Source organism: Rutilus rutilus (genome assembly GCF_951802725.1).
Source record: "Rutilus rutilus genome assembly, chromosome: 14".
In the NCBI taxonomy this organism is placed as follows: domain Eukaryota; kingdom Metazoa; phylum Chordata; class Actinopteri; order Cypriniformes; family Leuciscidae; genus Rutilus; species Rutilus rutilus.
The window spans coordinates 1,392,501-1,412,500 of NC_140219.1; the positions used below are offsets into that span (position 1 = coordinate 1,392,501).

At 38.5% G+C, this 20,000-nt stretch overlaps 1 protein-coding gene across 1 annotated transcript in view; it reads right to left on the reverse strand.

The window, feature by feature from the left end:
- fat4 (FAT atypical cadherin 4) overlaps positions 1 to 20,000 on the reverse strand; it is a 98,579-nt gene that overhangs the window by 36,576 nt on the left and 42,003 nt on the right. Inside the window, exons 3-6 of the mRNA XM_084430989.1 lie at positions 13,503 to 13,764; positions 11,923 to 12,273; positions 7,386 to 8,308; positions 4,978 to 5,152 (exon numbers count right to left, since the gene is read on the reverse strand). Of these exons, the coding sequence (XP_084287115.1) occupies positions 4,978 to 5,152; positions 7,386 to 8,308; positions 11,923 to 12,273; positions 13,503 to 13,764 (1,711 nt within the window). The remainder of the gene's footprint in view (positions 1 to 4,977; positions 5,153 to 7,385; positions 8,309 to 11,922; positions 12,274 to 13,502; positions 13,765 to 20,000) is intronic.

Consider the following 20,000-nt stretch of genomic DNA (forward strand, 5'->3'; position numbering starts at 1 on the left):
AAAATGATGTTCTTCCTCAGTGTTTCTGTCTCGTTTTCCAGCACAAATATCATTTACTGGAGAAGAAACATGACTGAAGATATTAAGTCTTGTTTAATGAAAAATGCATCAAAATGAGTTTGTGTTTAAAACAAGAACAAATATCTGCCAATGGAGTCAGAAAAATAAACTTAATTCAAAGGGAAAACAAGATTATTTTTCTGACTGTTCTTCCTATAACACTGAGGAAGAACATTGGATTGCAGATTGGTGTTAATCTCAGTTTACTGAGCGCGTTCAGTCTAAAGCTAATGGAGAGAAGTGTATGAAACTAAAATAACTCCGGAGATTAAACAGAGTCTACAAATGAGGAGCACGAGAGACATGATGAATATCTAGAGGAGCTTACATATCATCGCTCTCATCTCAGAGAAACAACTGAGACATTAAAGAGATCTCGTGTGACTTCTTTATATGGACTCTCTCTATCTCTCTCTCTCCTCTCTCTCTCTCTCTCTCTCTCTGTTATCTGCCAAGCAATCCATGTTTTTCCTCATAAACTCTGCCAACATCTTTCCTCGGCACGCAGAATAAGCCCTCGACTCTCTCTCTCTCTCTCTCTCTCTCTCTCTCTCTCCTCTCCCTCTCTCTCTCTCTCTCTCTCTCTCTCTCGTAAAGCACCTTTTTACTGCTGGCCTCTTCGCCACACTCCGCAGAAAAACACACATTTCCAAATAATGACTCGGGCCTGCCAAGATCTCTCCGGTGAGCTGCCAGCTTTCCTTCGGAGAGAGAGAGAGATCATATGGAAAGATATTGGGGAGATTTCGAGGGACAAAGAAAAGCAAGAGGTTAAAGGTCGAGACTCTAGAGCCGGAAAATTCAGTAAAGCTGAAGGAATGTGAGTTCAGTTCAGGATCGATACACTGATACAGAAACACACTGACACTGCAGGATGAGAGGAAAACTTCAACTCAATAATGTCTTTTAAAGCTGCTTTACAGCATTGGCTCATATTTGATGACGTTTGCATCTGTTTATTACTGTGAAGCTGCTTTGAAACAATATAAAGACTAACACCAGTAACACAATAAACACTAAAACGCACAGAAATACAGGCATGAGGCCTGATCAAATCACTTACTAATCCTGTTATTTATAATAATTTGATTCCTGTCATGACCACGTGAAGCCCGTAAACACAGTAACTTTCACATTATACGTGAAAAAATACCTTGTTTGCAAAAACAATCAATAAAATAATCAATATACGAGCACCCTTATCTGAGGCCTTAAATACACAGAAGACGGCAATCAAAGAAACAGGGAACAGGTGTGACACTACTCTGAAACCATGGCAACCAGAACTCAGGAAAAGACAGTAGGCGCGTTTCCATTACATTTTTGCGCAAAACGTTTGAGATTTTTTCTAAATGTCGACAAAAAACTATTGCAAAATGACGGTTATGCGATTAAACCTTAATTTTTCCTCCCTTCAACCTTCATTTTTTGCATTTTTTTTTTGCGATGAATGTGATTTTTTGCGAAATTGACGTGTTTCCACTGGGCGTATTTTCAATTTTCAATTTCAATTTGCGCAATTTGAAGGGTAATGGAAACGCGGCTAGTGACAAGTGTCAGATACTGTTTATCCTATAGTGGAAGTATACGATTTCCGATGCAGCGCTAGAAACTAAACAGAACAAGATAATGAAACTAAACATGACGTGACAGTGACAGAAAATATGAGATATGAAGCAGAAATGATGATAAATTAAAAATGATGACTTAAAAAGTCAAATTATAACATACTAAATAGAAATTATGACTTAAAAAGTCAAAATTCTGACAATCGAAATTATGATTTAAAAAGTCACAATTATTACATACAAAATCGAAATTATGATTTTAAAATCTAAAATTATGGCAATCAAAATTATTATTTGAAAAGTCAAAATTATGACACTAAATTGAAATTATGACTTAAAAAGTCAAATTATCGAAATTATATAGTCGAAATTATGACAAGTCAAAATTATTACATTAAATCCGATCTATGAGATTATGATTTAAAACGTAAAAATTATTGCATACAAATCGAAATTATGATTTTAAAATCTAAAATTACGGCAATCGAAATTATGACTTAAAAAGTCAAAATTGTGACACTAAATTGAAATTATATGACAATCGAAATTATGACAAGTCAAAATTATGACATTAAATCAAATACGACATCAAAACAGTCAAAATTATGAGATAAAATGTATGAGATAAAATTCACACAAGTTTCGACTTTGTATCTCATAATTATGACTTAATTCATAATTTGACTTAGTATGCCATAATTTTGACTTTTAAAATCAATTTTCGACTTCTCGAGATCTCATAATTATGACTTTTTATGCTATAATTTTGATTTACCAGAGCATGTTATTTTTCCCTTATGTGGCGGAAATGGGCTTCCATAGAAAAGCGATCATGAAAAAGTACATTAGGAACATCAGAATAAGAGAAATAATGGCTTCCTGAGCCAGCCGTCTGGTGAACGTGTCAATGGGCTTCGACTCGGATCTGAATCACAAATCCACTGGAAACCCAGGAATGGGAAAATCATTGAGATGGTCCAGGAAAGCTCAGTCGGAGCGTTTCAGACGCTCCCCATATTTCACTATCAGGACACAATGGGCTCTTTCTACAGCGTTCAGGGAGTTTGTTTCTGCCTGCAGATTTCAGAGAGCTGGAGGAGAGTTTGGCAGAAAGCAGTGCAAACAGAGACAAACACACATAAACATTTGCAGCATTAATCACGTGTGTTTGTGATAAACATACGCACTGAAAAAATTCCTGCAGGATTTACTTTTAAACATATTCACTAATACCTACAAGTACCACTGAATGAGATCTTGAAGCAGGAGGACTGAACTGGTTTTAGGGAGTTTAGACCAGTCTAAGCGGTTTTAAACAGGGAACGAGTCTGTAATAGTGAAAACTCTGAGCCGGGATTGAGACATCTGATCACGTTTAAACCCAGAGCACAAACTTCAGTAGATTTACTACCAAAACCAGTGTAGAAGATGTAAGAAACGTCTGCAGATTGTGTCCGGGCCAGAACATCAGTCACAGTGTGAGCTTCTCTCTGCGCTCGACAACCGCTTCCGACGCTTGGCAGATTCAGACGCTATTTACTGTCTAAAGTTCCCGTCGATGTCCGGAGCGAATCCCTGCCGTTACAGCGGGTCATGTGACCCTCAGAGGAATGAAGGAGAGGCACCGGTCGGCTGAGACGGGTTAACCAAAGACCAGAGAACACACACACACACACACACACAGACACGTATACTTAGCTATCTAAATGGGGATATTGCATAGACGTAATAGTTTTTATACCGAACCCTACCCATCACACACACACACACACACACACACACACACACACACACTAACCCGACCCCTACACCTACCCATCACACACACACACACACACACTAACCTGACCCCTACACCTGCCCATCTCACTCACACACACACACACACACACACACACACACACACACACACACACACACACACTAACCTACCCATCACACACATACACACACACACACACACATTAACCTGACCCCTACACCTACCCATCACACACACACACACACACACACACACACTAACCCGACCCCTACACCTACCCATCACACACACACACACACACACACATACGCACACACACACTAACCTGACCCCTACACCTGCCCATCTCACTCACACACACACACACACACACACACACACACACACTAACCTACCCATCACACACACATACACACACTAACCTGACCCCTACACCTGTCCATCTCACACACACACACACACACACACACACACACACACACACACACACACTAACCTACCCATCACACACACACACACACACACACACACACTAACCTGACCCCTACACCTACCCATCACTCACACACACACACTATCCCGACCCCTAAACCTACCCATCTCACACACACACACACACACACACACACTACCCCGACCCCTAAACCTACCCATCACACACACACACACACACACACACACACACACACACACTAACCCGACCCCTAAAACTACCCATCACACACACACACACACACACACACACTAACCCGACCCCTAAACCTACCCATCACACACACACACACACACACTAACCCGACCCCTACACCTACCCATCACTCACACACACACACACACACACACACACACACACACACACACACTAACCCGACCCCTAAACCTACCCATCACACACACACACACACACACACACACACGTATACTTAGCTATTTAAATGGGAATATCCCATAGACGTAAACATTCTTAAATCAAGAAACATTTACTGGAGAAGGAAATTAGTTAAGATTTAAGTCTTGTTTTCCTAGAATGATCTAAATAAAGTGAGTTTATGCTTAAAGCAAGAACAAATATCTGCCAATGGAGTCAGAAAAATAATCTTAATTGACCCTTCGCAGGGAGTTTGATTGACAGGCGATCTGACCAATCATAATCCGCCGAATCCGCCATTTTTGTCCGACAAATCAGCCAGGAGAGTTAGTAGATTAACGTCGGAGGATTTGACCTTGGAAAACGGAAGTTTATTTGATGCTATAAATGAACTAGAAGGAAGAGATGATCGGTTCACGAGGAGCTTTAACTGAGCGATCTGTCACGACACATGAAAGAGCCACAAAATGGTATTAATTGTTTAAATTTCTTTTAAAAATGACCAAATTTGAAAGTTGAGACATTGATTCATATCAAAAGTCCTGTCTGTCAGGGCGTTGTCAGTGTCCTCTCTGCTCCGCGATGTATGTTTCACTGCGTGAGAACATGGTGGGGCATGAGAGCAACATGGCTCGTCGGACACACAAGTAACTAAAGGGGGCGGAGCTTTGCGAACAAGTCACTTCAAAGGAAAACCAGATTTTGTTTCTGACTCTTACCGGCGTCGTGAGCCGTGATGACCAGCGTGAATCTGTCCTGAGTTTCCCGGTCCAGTGTTCGGATCAGGATCAGCTGACCAGCGGATGAGAGGCTGAAGGATCCGGCTTCATTCCCACTGGAGAGTGTGTAGATGATCTGACCGTTAGCGCCCAGGTCATCGTCCCGGGCCACAACCTGCCGACACACACCGAGAGTTAACACTGTGCTTCTGACGTCACAAACTACCTTGTAACCAATCAGATCAACGTGTGATCGTCAACCAGTGGATCTCTGAGCTGAGTGAGTGAGTGGAGGCGGGGCTCATTTGCATATTCATAGAAATGCGCATACTAAATGAGGCAAGGGTGTCGAGTTACATTCAAGATATTTTAAGGCATTAACAATTTTTTTGTTTCAATGTTATTTTGGTGATCAAAGATGAGTTTTAAGGGATACAATGATTGACTACAGGGGGTCTTTAATGACCTTAAAATTGAATTTCCTACAACTAATCACAAATCGGAAGAATGGAGCACAAAAACATGATTGCAAATATTGTACAAATCCATAATGATCAATAAAAAAGACCAGTTACCGTTAAGAATTACAAACAAACTCTGAATGAGCGTTTGCAGTGGATCTGAAAGACATAGATGAAAGATTACAGTTTTTTTCGTTAAATGCTTATTATAGCAATTTCTTTGCATTTTATAGAATCAGAAATGTTCACACGGACTGGTTTACACTCTTGTGAGGTTTTGCGTGAGAGTCTGAAGCGCTGGCACACCTCATTTCCCCTCTCAGGTGAGGTTTGTTTGGATTCATTATGTCATTTATCCGAAGTGTAAAGCGTTGTGCAGTTACACCCCATCACCGTACAGCGGGAAGCCGAATCCACTCCCTACATTTATCATTCCAGCGACGTCAAACACTTCCAGTCACATTTCCAAGTAAGAGCATGGTTTGTGTTGGAAATTTGCTCTTGCGTTTCTGCATGCCAAAGCAAATTCATAAATGCTGTAGAACCAAAGCCGCTCGCTCTAAAGAGATGAACTAATGCTGCCTTTACATGCTAATCCCACTTTTAAAATCGGCACGTTCAAGTCCATATGAGGTTCACTCTTGCCTATTTCTCGGGAAAAGCCCTGAATGTATTGAAGATATTTAGTCAATATCCATATTAAATCAAATGCAACGTCCCATTCATTGACAAATGCTGCATTCACTGTGTAAAATACATGCAATATGCATCAAATGGCTATTTATATACGTAAATAATGCATGATTGTAACCGTCAAGAGGAAACAATGTAGGATGTGGGAAAAATGAATCTGAATGAGCCTGAACAACTCAGAAACTAACAATTATCTCTGAGTTTCCCAGTTGTAAATATGACTTGAGAGGCCTTTCATGTCCAATTTCTGAGTAGGAAACCCATATTTATGTTAACAGCGATGAAGGCCCTATGAAATCTGGTTTATGTTTTCCCAAATTACGTTTTTTTTTTTTTTTTTCAGATGCTGTTTTTTTCACATCTAAATATTTCTGGATTCCATTTAAATGGTTAAATTACATTTTATTAATCAAAAAAAAAAGTTCTAATTAATTGAAATCCTGAGACTTACACAATTGAACAAAAATGTATTAAACGTTTAGCAAAAAATTAAATTTTAGGGCCCTATGAAAATACCCCCCCCCCCCCCCCCCAATAATTACTTTCTGGATTCCTTTTTAATGGTTTAATTTAGTTTTAATAATCACGTCTAATCAACTGAATTCATAAAATTGTAATTTATAAAAAAAAAATCTGGATAATTTTTCAAAAAAAATCTGGATTTAATATTTAATATAAATGTATTATCAAAAACAGCGGTAATCGAATTAAGGCATAAAACATTCATCTTTAAATTAATCCTTTTATATTTGCCAAACAAATTGATGCAAAACAGACATTTATGTTTAAAATGAAAACATGGATGAAATATTGTGTGATATTCCTTAAAAATATAGTTTTAATAATTGTATTATTATTATTCATTGTTATTGTTCTTATTACTGTGAGTGGTACATTCAACTGTACAATAGTAGGTAACACTTTATTTTACAGTGTCCTTGTTGTTACATGTACTTACCATAGTAATAACAGTAAATTATGCATAATTACATGCAACTAAACCCCAACCAAACCCTAATCCTACCCTAACCCTATAGTAATATTACTCAGCACTTAAATATATAATTACACTGTAAAAATGACACCTTAAAATAAAGTGTAACCCAATAGTAAAAAATTTCTGTCATAATTTCTTCAAGTAAAACCAAACTTTTATTTTGGCGGGTTGCGGTGAAGAGCTGTGAGTTTATGCATGTTTATGTACTATCGCTGAAAAGGCTGAACTCGAAAGCTGCATGAATGCGGTGTACTTGCCTGTAAGATGTTCTTGGGCAGGTTTCCTAAGTTCTCCTGCACGCTGACGGTGTACGGCGAGAGCTCGAACACAGGCGAGCGGTCGTTCACATCCAAAAGCACAATGTTAACGGTGGCGCGATCCACGCGTAAGCTACTCCCGCGATCCGAAGCCTGAACGGTCAGAGAATACGAAGATCGCGTCTCCCGATCCAGGAGCTTCGCCACCGAAATAACTCCCGTCACCGAGTCGATCCGGAAATCGGAGTTCACGTTCCCACCGGCAATTGAAAAGCGAATCTGCCCGTTCGTTCCCTCGTCCGCGTCGCTGGCGAAAACGCGCAGGATGTCGGTTCCGGTGAGCGTGTTCTCCTCGATCTCGATGTCGTAGATGTTCTGGGAGAAGCTCGGTGTGTTGTCGTTCACGTCCAGAACCATCATGGTGACCTCCATCGTTGACGAAAGCGGCGGATCACCTTTATCGGTGGCCATGATTATCAAAGAGTAATTCGCCATTTCTTCGCGATCCAGTTCGCCAACCAAAATCACGCCGCCATCAATGTTCCCGATGCTAAACTTGTTTCCGAATGGCCCTTTGAGGGAATATTCCACGTAGCTGTTCGGCCCACTGTCGGCGTCGGTGGCCAGCGCCGAAAACACCACCGTATCTATCGGCGTGTTCTCCTGAATGTACGCCGTTGACTGCGAAGTGAAGGTGGGCGGGCAGTCGTTGACGTCCAGCAGAATGATTGACACCTGGGCAGTGCTGGTGAAGCGGGTCATGGGAGGCGGAGCCAAGTCGTTAACGGTGATGACCAAGTTGTAGAAAGACTGCGTCTCGCGGTCCAAGGGTTTCTTGGTCTGTAAGACGCCCGTGTCGGTGATGGTGAACTGGGACTGCGGGTCACCTGATGCAATCGTGTAACGCAGCTCCGCATTCGGCCCTGAAAAACACCACACATGTTGTTAAATTAATAATGGGTTATTCCTCTGCTGTAACTTATGGTCTGAAGATGATACGCTTCGATTTAGGTCAAAATTAGACCAACAATTTAGGAGGAGTTCGAAAAATTAGGTTTTGAAAGAAAATCTAAATGGTGGATAGGAAGCTCGGTATAATTGATATCTATGTTCTCGGCATGACCCGAGGAATCTATTAAGACCAGTTTCATTACAATAAGCTAATACAATCAAAGGTTATAAGCATTTTTGGAAAAATCTAAACTTTTTGTTTCCCTTCAGGGCATGGTGCCGAAGACACACATACAGAGTTTCGTAACAATACGGCAATGCGCTTGTAAAATATAGCATTTTATGACAAAATTCGTAAAACGCTAAAGAGAGTTTTGTTATAAGAAAAAAGAGCCATTTTTATGTTATAAAAACAAATGTTTAATTTTTCATATCTCCTGAACACTAGGTGGCACTGCGCCAAAACTATCCAGGTTGGCTATCCAGCCGCGTGCTATTCGTCAAATTCGTTTATGCGTTATTCGAGAACGTTTTGACAAATCAACTTGAATTCTATAACTTTTTGTCTGCATTGTCTGAAGATGATCTCGTTCAATTAGTTTTTATCGGGAAATTAAAAATGGCGGAACAGTTTTCATGACAGAAAATGATGTTGTTTAATTTTGTTTCTAGCCCTTATGGCTCAAAATTTTAGACAGTTGGTGGTGCTAGAGCGATTGAGTTAGAGACTCTGAAATTGGTGTGTTTAATGTTCAGATTGTCCTCTATCTGTGATCCAAATTTCATAACTTCCAGAGCGGAAGAAGAAGAAGAATAGGAACGCCAACGGATGCAATAGCTGCCATCTCACCTTCGAATGTTAAATTACTGAAATATTAACTGAAATATAATAAAAGTCCCCCTGTGGTGAAAATCCAGCTTTTAATGTAGTTTATGTGTCTAAGTGGTGTTTTTAATCTGCTTTAAGACAAACCATGTGTAAGTTCATAAGTCGACACCATTGCTGAGTATTTCCTCCTTAAAACTGCAGTGAACCAAAGACAGTCTCAAAAACACGCTTTGAAATCGCTGGTGTTTCTGACGTCACAAACTACCTTGTAACCAATCAGATCAACGTGTGATCGTCAACCAGTGGATCTCTGAGCTGAGTGAGTGAGTGGAGGCGGGGCTCATTTGCATATTCATAGAACCGCGCATACTAAATGAGGCAAGGGTGTCGAGTTACATTCAAGATATTTTAAGGCATGTATATATTTTTTTTCAAGGAAAAAACATTTAAATATGTAATAATGGTGATCAAAGATGAGTTTTAAGGGATAAAATGATTGACTACACTTTAAAGAAAATAGTTTGGCTGACAAAATGTTTGGGATTCCTTACATTTGAGTATAGTGTTGTGAACTCAGCAACATGCTAACATTGAACTGTGTTAGTAAGAAGAGTCTCGTGCGCTTCACATGAGGAGCACTAATTGTGCAGCACGTGTAGATAGTACGTGGACGACAATTAGCTTCTCATCTGAACATGTAAAGCACATATAGCTAGACATATAGCTTTATGTTGAGGTCAGTAAGTAGAGAAAGACTGTGTTTGATATATGTTCAAATGCGCACACCTATAGATTAAACACGTAATACGCATGTGCACGCCGTTAGCGTTTTCACAGATTCACGTTTTTGAACGTTTTTCAAAAGTTTTCTTAAAGCTGCTTTGAAACAAATTATTAAAAGCGCTGTATAAATGAAGGTGACTTGACTAGAGAACAGCACAGACCGAGTGTCTACAAGAAATATCTTTGGTGTGTTTTGGAGGTTTGGCCGTCATCCATTCACAATGAATGTGTGATTGTCCAGACGTGCTGAAGCTGATAATGCTACAGTACAGGGAGTGTGTGATATGGATCTGCAGATCTAATCTGCTCAGTTCAGAGTAAATGAGCTCTAATTGAGCGTCCGTAATGCCGTTCAGACGGGAGCTCATGTGGAACGCCGTGGCACCTTCCCACACTGGGCCTGTTTACAAAACACCCCGACCTAAACGCTGTCCGGGGTCAGGGGTCAGGGGTGAGGGGTCAGGAAACGCTAACAATGATGTCTCGGTCTCGTGTGCGATGAGGACGGCAGACAAGCAGAACGAGGAAGAAAAGCCACAGGCACAAATGTAGGTCAGCGTAACCACATTAGAGTCTGAGACACGAGACGCGAGACTCACGGACACGCCAGACGAGTCTCACGAAACCGTTCAAAAACACGTGCGGCTCATAATTCACCCCAAAACTGCCTTCACTGTCTGCGCAAAACATCAGTTCTGTTCACTTCAACTCGACCCAGACATGATTCTGTGAGAATCTAAACTAGGTGTTCAATATTAGCATTCGGCAACATTTCAAAAAGAAAAAACATGATATTAAATGAATGAAGTTCTTTTACTCTTGTAGAAAACTACATGAATGTTGTTAAAAAATATGCAAAAAATGTAGAAGATGATGATTTATTTTATGCTATAATATTTGTTTTTGTCAACATTTTAACACCGCAATATGAAAATAACTCTATGACTCTTTAGAAAATAAACATACTGTAAATATAATTGAACTGAAGAACTGGCAAAATGTAGAAAATTATGATTATAAATAATCAATTATCGTGTGTGTTTAATTCAATACAGAAACATATTTTAAACTAGTTATGAAAGAGCAAAAACAGGTTGTTGTTTTTTTATCGAAAGGCAAACAACTGTACAGAAATTTATTTTATGCTATAATATGAGTATTTGTCACTATTCTTACACCGAAATATGATAATAAATTAATAAAGGGAATTTAGTGTCATAGAAAACAACATAAAAATCGTTAAAAAACATCCAAAAAGTGGCGAAACATAGAAAATGACGATTATAAATAATCGTGTATATTTAGAAACAGAGACGTAAATACTGAAACGTATTTTAAACTAGTTATGAAAAAATCGAAATGCAAACAACAAACTGAGATAACTAATCAACCTACATTTTAATTGAGGTAGAAAACAGAATACAGAATTGCAATTTGAATTTAAGAACATAGAATTAAAATGAATCAAAATTCATAAAACATTTGTATAAAAATGTATCAATTTGTTTAATGAATTTAAATTCTATGCCCTTAAATTCAAATATTTTATAAATACAAAAAAAGTTTGAAAATAATTTTAATATAATTCAAATTGATTTTACCTAATATTTGTGTTTAACATTTTATGTATTTTATGTTCAGTAGAGTAGGGTTTCCCAAACTGGGTTTTGCGAGTTGAAAACGGAATAAAAAATAAAAAAATTAAAAAAAAATTACAAATTACAAATTGAAAAAATTGAAAAAATTGAAAAATTGAAAAATTGAAAAATTGAAAAATTGAATTTTTTTTATAAAAAAACAACAAAAAAACACTTTGAACATGTGTTGTTAAATTATTGAAATATTAATTTGATATATCAGGGGTTCTTCAAGTAAATATTTTAGCTCAGGCAGACGTCAGCATTCTTACGCTGAGATACGATACAAACCGAGGACGTTTTTCAGATCTCCAAAAGCATTTAGTGGAACCCGTACCGTCATCGGCGTCTCTGGCGCTCACGGTGAGCACGGATGTCCCGGGACTCAGACTCTCCAGGACCGAAGTGCTGTACATGGAGCTGTTGAAGACGGGCCGGTTATCGTTGACGTCCAGCAGGTTAAAGTAGACCCGGACAGAAGAGCACAGGCCGCCCCCGTCCCGAGCCTGGACCGTCAGGATGAAAAACTGCTGAGACTCGTAGTCCAGCGGGCGGGTGACGTTGAACACGCCGGTGATGGGGTTCAGGAGGAAGGTGGAGTCCTCGTCATCCTCCTCTATTGAGTACGTGATCTCACCGTTCGAGCCCGAGTCCGAGTCGCTGGCCAGAATCGCCGCCACAATAGAACCTCAATGGAGAAAGACAACAGAGAATACATCAGGGACTGCACTGCAAAAAATGCTTTCCAGTTTCCAGTCCAAATATAAAACAATTCCTTAAATCAAGATGCATTTACTAGATGAGTAAAATGCCATTCGATATTATGTCTTGTTTTCTGGGGAAATAAATCAAAATTTAGAGAGCTGTTGCTTAAAAAACAAAGCAAAATTATCTGCCAATGGGTTAAAAAAAAGAATCTTAATTCAAACAGAAACATGATTATTTTTCTTACCCTTATCTAATCCTTTAATCAAGCAATGACTCGAAATGAGCCAAATCACACTCAAACCAATCAAAAACAATGATAACAATATATAATAACCAGATATATCAACCTCGTAGCTCACAGTAGGTTTAGTCTTTAACGGTACACTGTAAACCCTAACGCTCAAATTAATTAATTGGTTTGAGTAGAGCCAACTCAAATTATACAAATCAGTTCCATCAAATTAACTTTTATGAGTATTTAGAATTTTCTTTATATTTTGAGTTCACAAAACTGACACATTTTAAGTTAATTGAATTGTTTCATGAACTGGTTTCTTTTAATTTAGACAAACTTAAATTGAACTGAAACTGGGCTGGGATTTCTATTTCCCATGCTTTGCCATGACACTTAAAAAGGGAAAGTAAATGCAAAAAAAATGTTTTTTTGTGCCAGATTAATATTAAGTGGGAGATTTAATAGTGTTTAATGTTTTGTTATGGTAGTTTAGAAGAGTCTCTGTTAAGTTGGGTTGGGAGTGGGGGGGGGGGAGTGGGGGGGGGGGCATCATGGTGACGAGTGTTGCATGAGCTTGCTTTGAGAACAGTGTATATTAATAGTTTTATATTTCTGCATTCATTCAGCACCTGCTAATGTGCATTATGTTAATAATTAGCAAGGTAGCATTTATTGAATCTCATTTTAAATATATTTAGTAGTGGAAACTTGGCTTGCTTACACCAGCCATATAAGCAAGCCAAGTTTCCACTACTAAATATATTAAAACAGAGATTACATGAGAATCTTAAATTATGTATGAATAAGCTTACTCAAATATTTAAAGTTAAGAGCAATTAAGTACAAAATCTGCAAGTACTGCTTACTTAAACGTTACAATCTTAACTTAAAAAAATTGTATGTAACTGATTACCTCAAATTATTTGAGTTCTGCCAACTTATTGGGGTTTACAGTGTGTGAAGTGAGTCAGTACCTGGGTTCATGTCCTCGGGGATGTCGAAGGAGTACACGGAGCGGGAGAACTTGGGCGCGTGATCGTTGAGGTCTGTGACGGTGATGTTGACCCGAACATCGGAGGATTGCAGGCCGTCGTCGGCTCGCACCAGCAGAGAATACTTCGACCGGCGCTCTCGGTCCAGGCGCCTGGTGGCCATCAGCTCGCCGGATTCGGGATCGATGCGGAAACTGTCGTCCGCTCCACTGATGATGGCGTAGGTCACCAGAGCGTTCGCTCCCTGAACACAAACACACACACTTCCGTCACACACCAACCTGACATAGACACAGACTTCACTTCAGCAATGTGATTTATGAGTGAAACTAAACACACAGGCAAGAAGTAATGTAGGGGGCGGAGCTTGATTTCATCCACTGGCATTTGATTGGCTCATCAACTTTGAAGCACACTTCAAAAACAATGATGTTCTTCCTCAGTGTTTCTGTCTTGTTTTCCAGCACATATATCTAAACATCCTTAAATTAAAGGGGTGGTTGATTATGATTTGACTTTTCTAACTTTAGTTAGTGTGTAATGTTGCTGTTTGATCATAAACAACATCTGCAAAGTTATGACGCTCAAAGTTCAAAGCAAAGGGAGATATTTGCTTTTACAGAAATCACTTTTTAAGGACTACAACAAACGGCTGGTAGAGACTACACCACATTCCTCCCGGGTTAGTGACATCACCAACCCTAAAATTTACATAAACCCCGCCCCCTGAACGCCATTTATAGATTATCAAGACAGAATATGCTAATCAATGGCTAGAAGATAACTACACATCAGCTGCATAAATTCATCAACTACCCGTTCAGAAATGTTGTCTACATGTTGTCACTGACTTCGGTTTGAACATAAAAGGCTAAAAGTTTATGAAATTTTCAGTGCATGTGTGTGTGAGTGCAAGCTGTTGTAGCTCCGCCCCCTGTGCCGGGAGCAACAGCTCATTTGCATTTAAAGGGACACACACAAAAGTGGTGCGTTTTTGCTCACCCTCAAAAAGTGACAACTTTAACATGCTATATAAAAATATCTGTGGGGTATTTTGAGCTAAAACTTCACACACACACTCTGGGGACATCAGAGACTTATTTTACATCTTGTGAAAAGGGCATTACACCACCCCTTTAATATACATTTACTGAAGAAGCAAAACGACTGAAGATAATAAGTCTTGAGTTCTGAAAATACTAAAATAACAGTTAAAGTAGGCTTAATTATCATTATTTTCATGTTTTATTAATGATTATGCATTTAATAATTTATTTAAATATTTCAACATTTATGTAATGATTTAATTTTGAGTTATTCGGCCCTCCATATTTATATATATAGTAAAAGTAAAACTGATAGTGCATCACGTCACACACTGAACTTCAGATTGCAGTGGCATTAATTAGTGAGAGTGCAAAGTATTTAATTTCCACACTGGTGTTGAGTTTCTCCAGTCCACAGCTGACAGCGGAGAAACCCAATGCGAGAGAGAGAGAGAGAGAGAGAGAGAGAGAGAGAGAGAGAGAGAGAGAGAGAGAGAGAGAGAGAGAGAGAGAGAGAGAGAGAGAGAGAGAGAGAGAGAGAGAGAGAGAGAGAGAGAGAGAGAGAGAGAGAGAGAGAGAGAGAGAGAGACGGGGCGAGAGACACACAGTTGTGCCTTGGGACCGGACGGATATACGGTTCCTCTGTAAACTCAGCTAATAGATCCCCTGATACACACAGCGCTGAACATCTGATACTCCACACCAGTCCAGCGTGGCACATGAATAACGCCGGTGACAGATCGTGACGTCCCCATTCCAGCACAAGACAATACGAGTTCAGACAGACACGTTAAAGAAGAGACGCTTCACGACATCAAAGAGCCGCAGATCATCCAGGGCCTCGAAAACAGAAAACCACAGAACACCTGCTGGTGTTTCGGCCGCATTAAACCTGTTACTCATTTACTGACATTTTAAACTGTGCACTGCAAAAAAATGCTTTTCTTACTCAGTGTTTTTGTCTCGATTCCAGTCCAAATATCTAAAAATTCTTACAGTTTTTTACGATTGCTATGACAGATTTTTCAATACATTTAACAATTTTCCAAAACTCTTAACACAGTTAGCACTACATCCGTCTGTGTAAGCTATACTATTAACACATTTTTTGTTGCTTTAACACAAAATGCATACAATTAACACACATTTAAAATGCTTGAACTTCTTTTACACACAAGCTCAAACAAGACCAAAACAATGGATTTTTACTGCCAAATTTACCAATGCTTTAACCCTGTATGTCAGAACAGATAACACCATGTTCTAAACCTAACCTTACAGGATAAAGTCAAGGTAAACAGCTTTTTATATTGTGAACTGAAACACAAATATATCCCCTGTATTTTATTATATTCTTACTGAGAAACAGCTGATTGAATTATGCAAATAATTAGAAGATTACTCTTTTTTTTTTTTTTTTTTTTTCTGGTGCTTTTTCTGTTTGTATATTTTGTATTTTCACATTATTCCATTGCTAGTGAGAAACAGCTGATTGAAGTTATGCAAATATGGGACAATGTGGCATTCCACCATTCCCGTGCAGTCACAGCCTGGTTTGACGCCCATCAGAGGATGATGTCCCTTTTCCTTGCCCCTTACTTCCCTTTCTTCAACCCCATTGAGGAGTTTTCTCAGCCTGGAGATGAAAGGTTTCTGACCATCGTCCACAGGACCAAATGTCCCTCCTGTATGCAAAAGATGCTGTATACCAAGACATCACAGCTGAACACTACCAGGATAAGGCAAGCCAAAAGATTCTTCCCAAGATGCCTTGCCAGGGAAGATATCAGGTGTGATGTGGATGAGAACGTGGACAAACGCAGAAGACCGCGCAGATTAGAAGATGGCTTTTTCTGTTTGTATATTTTGTATTTTCACATACAGTAATACTGTAAATGGCAGCTATATTGCATATTTTTGTTATCTTGCAGAAATGTCCTGTTGCAAATGTAGCCGTTACTGCAGCAATTCTGTCTCTGTCTTCTTTTTTCATAAACCATACATTCTATAAAGCTACTCTAAGAAGGGTCATTTATTTTGTTGTATTGAATTTCTGCTGCAAAAAAAAAAAAAAAAAAAAATGCATGCATGCATTTACATTACAAACAAAACAAAAATGTAGAGAGACTTCAAAAAAAAAAAAAAAAACTGCAGTGCAAAACACAATCTATGATCAATACAATATACTGTCTGTTGTATAAGGACAGACCTGACACATATAAAATAATGCAGTTTCTGTAATTTCAGCTGATGATTGTGTTTTTTTTGTCATTGTGTTATGATTGACTAAATGTTCCTGTTGGATGAGAACATGTGTTAGTGTTTTGAATAATTATTTGATTTTGAAACATGTTTGCAGTGTTTTGTTAGACATAGTGTAATGTGTTAGTGTATTATTGTATTTTGAAAATTAGTTTTGGAGTTTAGTTTACAATGTGTGATTTTGAGCATGAAATTAACCGTTTTGCCAATTGTGTGTTTTAGGTGTGTTGGTGCGTTAAGAGTTTAGGAAACTTGTTAAATGTATTGAAAAAACTGTCATAGCGATTGTAAAAAACTGTAAATCAAGATACATTTACTTGATGAGTAAAATGCCATTCGATGTTATGTCTTGTTTTCTGCGGGAAAAAAATCTAAATGAAGTGAGTTTATGCTTAAAACAAGCAAAATTATCTGCCGATGGGGTAATTATTTATCTTACCCCATCTCTTTCCCCATTGGCAGATCATTTAGCTTGTTTTAAGCAAAAACTCACTTCATTTAGATTTTTTTCCCACATAAAACAAGACATAATATCTTTTGTCATTTAGTACTTTAGTAAATCTTAAGTATCTTTATCTTGATTTAAGAATTTTTTGATATTTGGACTGGAAACAAGACAAAAATACTAAGTAAGAAAAGCATTTTTTGCAGTGTGGACATTCATTAAATAGCCTGAATACTGTGGCGTTCTCTCTCTCTCTCTCTCTCTCTCTCTCATAAGTCTGCTGGAAAGAAGAAAGCAGAGAGGAAGAGAAAAAAAACAAAAAAAACGAGTGAATATGATTCCTGATCTCTGGTTTTCCCATCAGCCACCTGGGCCTCTTCCGGAGAGGGAATGATCCCGACGCTCGTTTGCTCTGCGGGACGGGGAAATTACTCGGGTTATTATGGTTCACTCAAACTAATGCCATTAAAAAACATTTTGTTGCTTGAAATACAATAAACATTAAATGAAATAAAAACTTTTTTTTTTTAAATACACTTATTTTATTTCAGCCTGTCTCATTTTCATTTAGTTTAACTTGAAGTACTAAAATAATTAAAATGTTAATTAAAATTAATAAAAACCATACAGGCCATATATAGATATTTTTTTATATATATATATAGATAGATAAATTACAACAAAAAAACACAATACTAAAACTTTAATTAAAACTAAAATGGAAAACAAGATGAAATAATATTAAATATAGATATTAGATATTTACTATTATAGATATAAACTTTAAAAATATATAAATAAAAAAACACTAAAATTACAGATTTTTTTTTTAAAAACTACAACTACAATAATAAGTTCAAACCTAAATACTAATATTTGGAACAAAAATTAACTAATAGAAAAATAAAAATAATTCAAAATATTAACTAACTATAAAATTATAATAGTATATTAACGACACTAGATGACGCTGCACAGACACACATGACCGTATGGATGAACATTCAGACATCGTTTAAATTCGAGAGATGATGAACTTTATGTTCTTCATGAATACACTGTATAATTGGCTTTTGGATGTGTTTACAGTTGTTTATGAATGTTGAAACGTAACATTGTTTGCGTACGGCAACCGCGGCACACTCTGCATAGCAACCACACACACAGACTGATGTTCGCGTCACAGAAACGGATCCATCTTCTTTATCTTCATCACACGTACGGCTTCATCCGAGACAGATCCGGTCTGAGCTCTGGAAACACGGAGAGCCGTACAGGAATAACCCTGGACTGGATTCAGGCATGCTGTTAGTGGCCGGCTCTAAAACGGAGGACTTTTGGAGCACAAAAATCCCATAATTCCTGACCACTGTGCCAAAGTTGCCATTTAAAAACAAAAAAAGCTGGAAACGAGGATAACCAAGTGGAGAGAAAGTTCCCAGATGAGATTTCTCCAACACCAGTAGTAAAATAAGTTATATCGGAATAATTAAAAAGGTCAAATATTAATGTAATATAAGCTGACACAATAGCTGAATGTAAAAGGTCTAAAAGTTTTAAAGATCAAAGTGCATATCGTCTCCTAAAAGAAAGAATCGATTCTGAACTGAAACGAGTCGTCAGTAATTCAGTCTCACTTCCTATGTTGGTTTGTACCTAATTAGCATAATGGCAGCCTGTGGTCTTGATTGGCTGAGCAGCGTCTCTTAGCTCCGCCCTCAAACACTGTAGTGTATCTGAGACTGGAAGAGTTTGGCTCGTGTTGTTCATGTGGAGAAGACGCTGTTTTCTGAGATTGATCCGGTAAAACCCACGCCATCGTTACTGTTCGTATCACTGAGATCAAGAGCTGAGATTCAGATATGATAATGAGCGTTTGCTTTCTGACCAATCAGAGCAGAGCAGCTCTCAGAGAGGCGGGGCTTAGAGAGACTGAAGCGTTTCAGACACTGAGAGGAAAGAGCTGATGCTGCAGTGGAGATTATGAGGACATTAAAGTGTTTTTGATCTGGATGAATGTGAAGATGTTGTAGGAGAAACTGAACAACATTAGGAGCCTTTAATATAGAATAATAGGTGCACTTTAAAATAATAAATGCCTTTTATTCAGGGTCTCTGATTATTGTCTTATCCACCATATTCACCGTCATTCACTTCCACTCATTTTATCTGTACAAAAACATCCTGTTACGCTGTTTGATGTTAAAAACTGGTTAAAAAAAACTGGTTACATTTTTTTTTCTATTTTAATTTTAGTTCAAGAGAACACATACTTCTTATTTCCGATCAGTTTTTTGCATACAAGTGTTTCAGTGGCGTCAGAGCATCAGATTTCTCTCTGTGTTCGGTTTAATGTTGTCTTCCTGTAAAGAACGAGCGGTTTAATACTCTCTCTCTCTCTCTCTCTCTCTGCCAACAAACCATCATCTGGAGACGAACACACGACACACTCAGAGAATCAACACTGGAAATGAGCTCTGAAGTCTGAATACCGTCTCAGAACATCAGTGTGTTAGACTGTGTCGCCCTCTTTTCTGCTTGATTAAAGTTAATCTAGCGCTGCGGAAACATGTCGAACGCTGCAGATCATCTGTGTGTGGAGGCGGAGCCAACTGACTCCTCCCACACGCCTGTCCGGAGGCAGAGCCAAACTGACTCCTCCCACACGCCTGTCCAGAGGCGGAGCAAACTGACTCCTCCCACACGCCTGTCCAGAGGCGGAGCAAA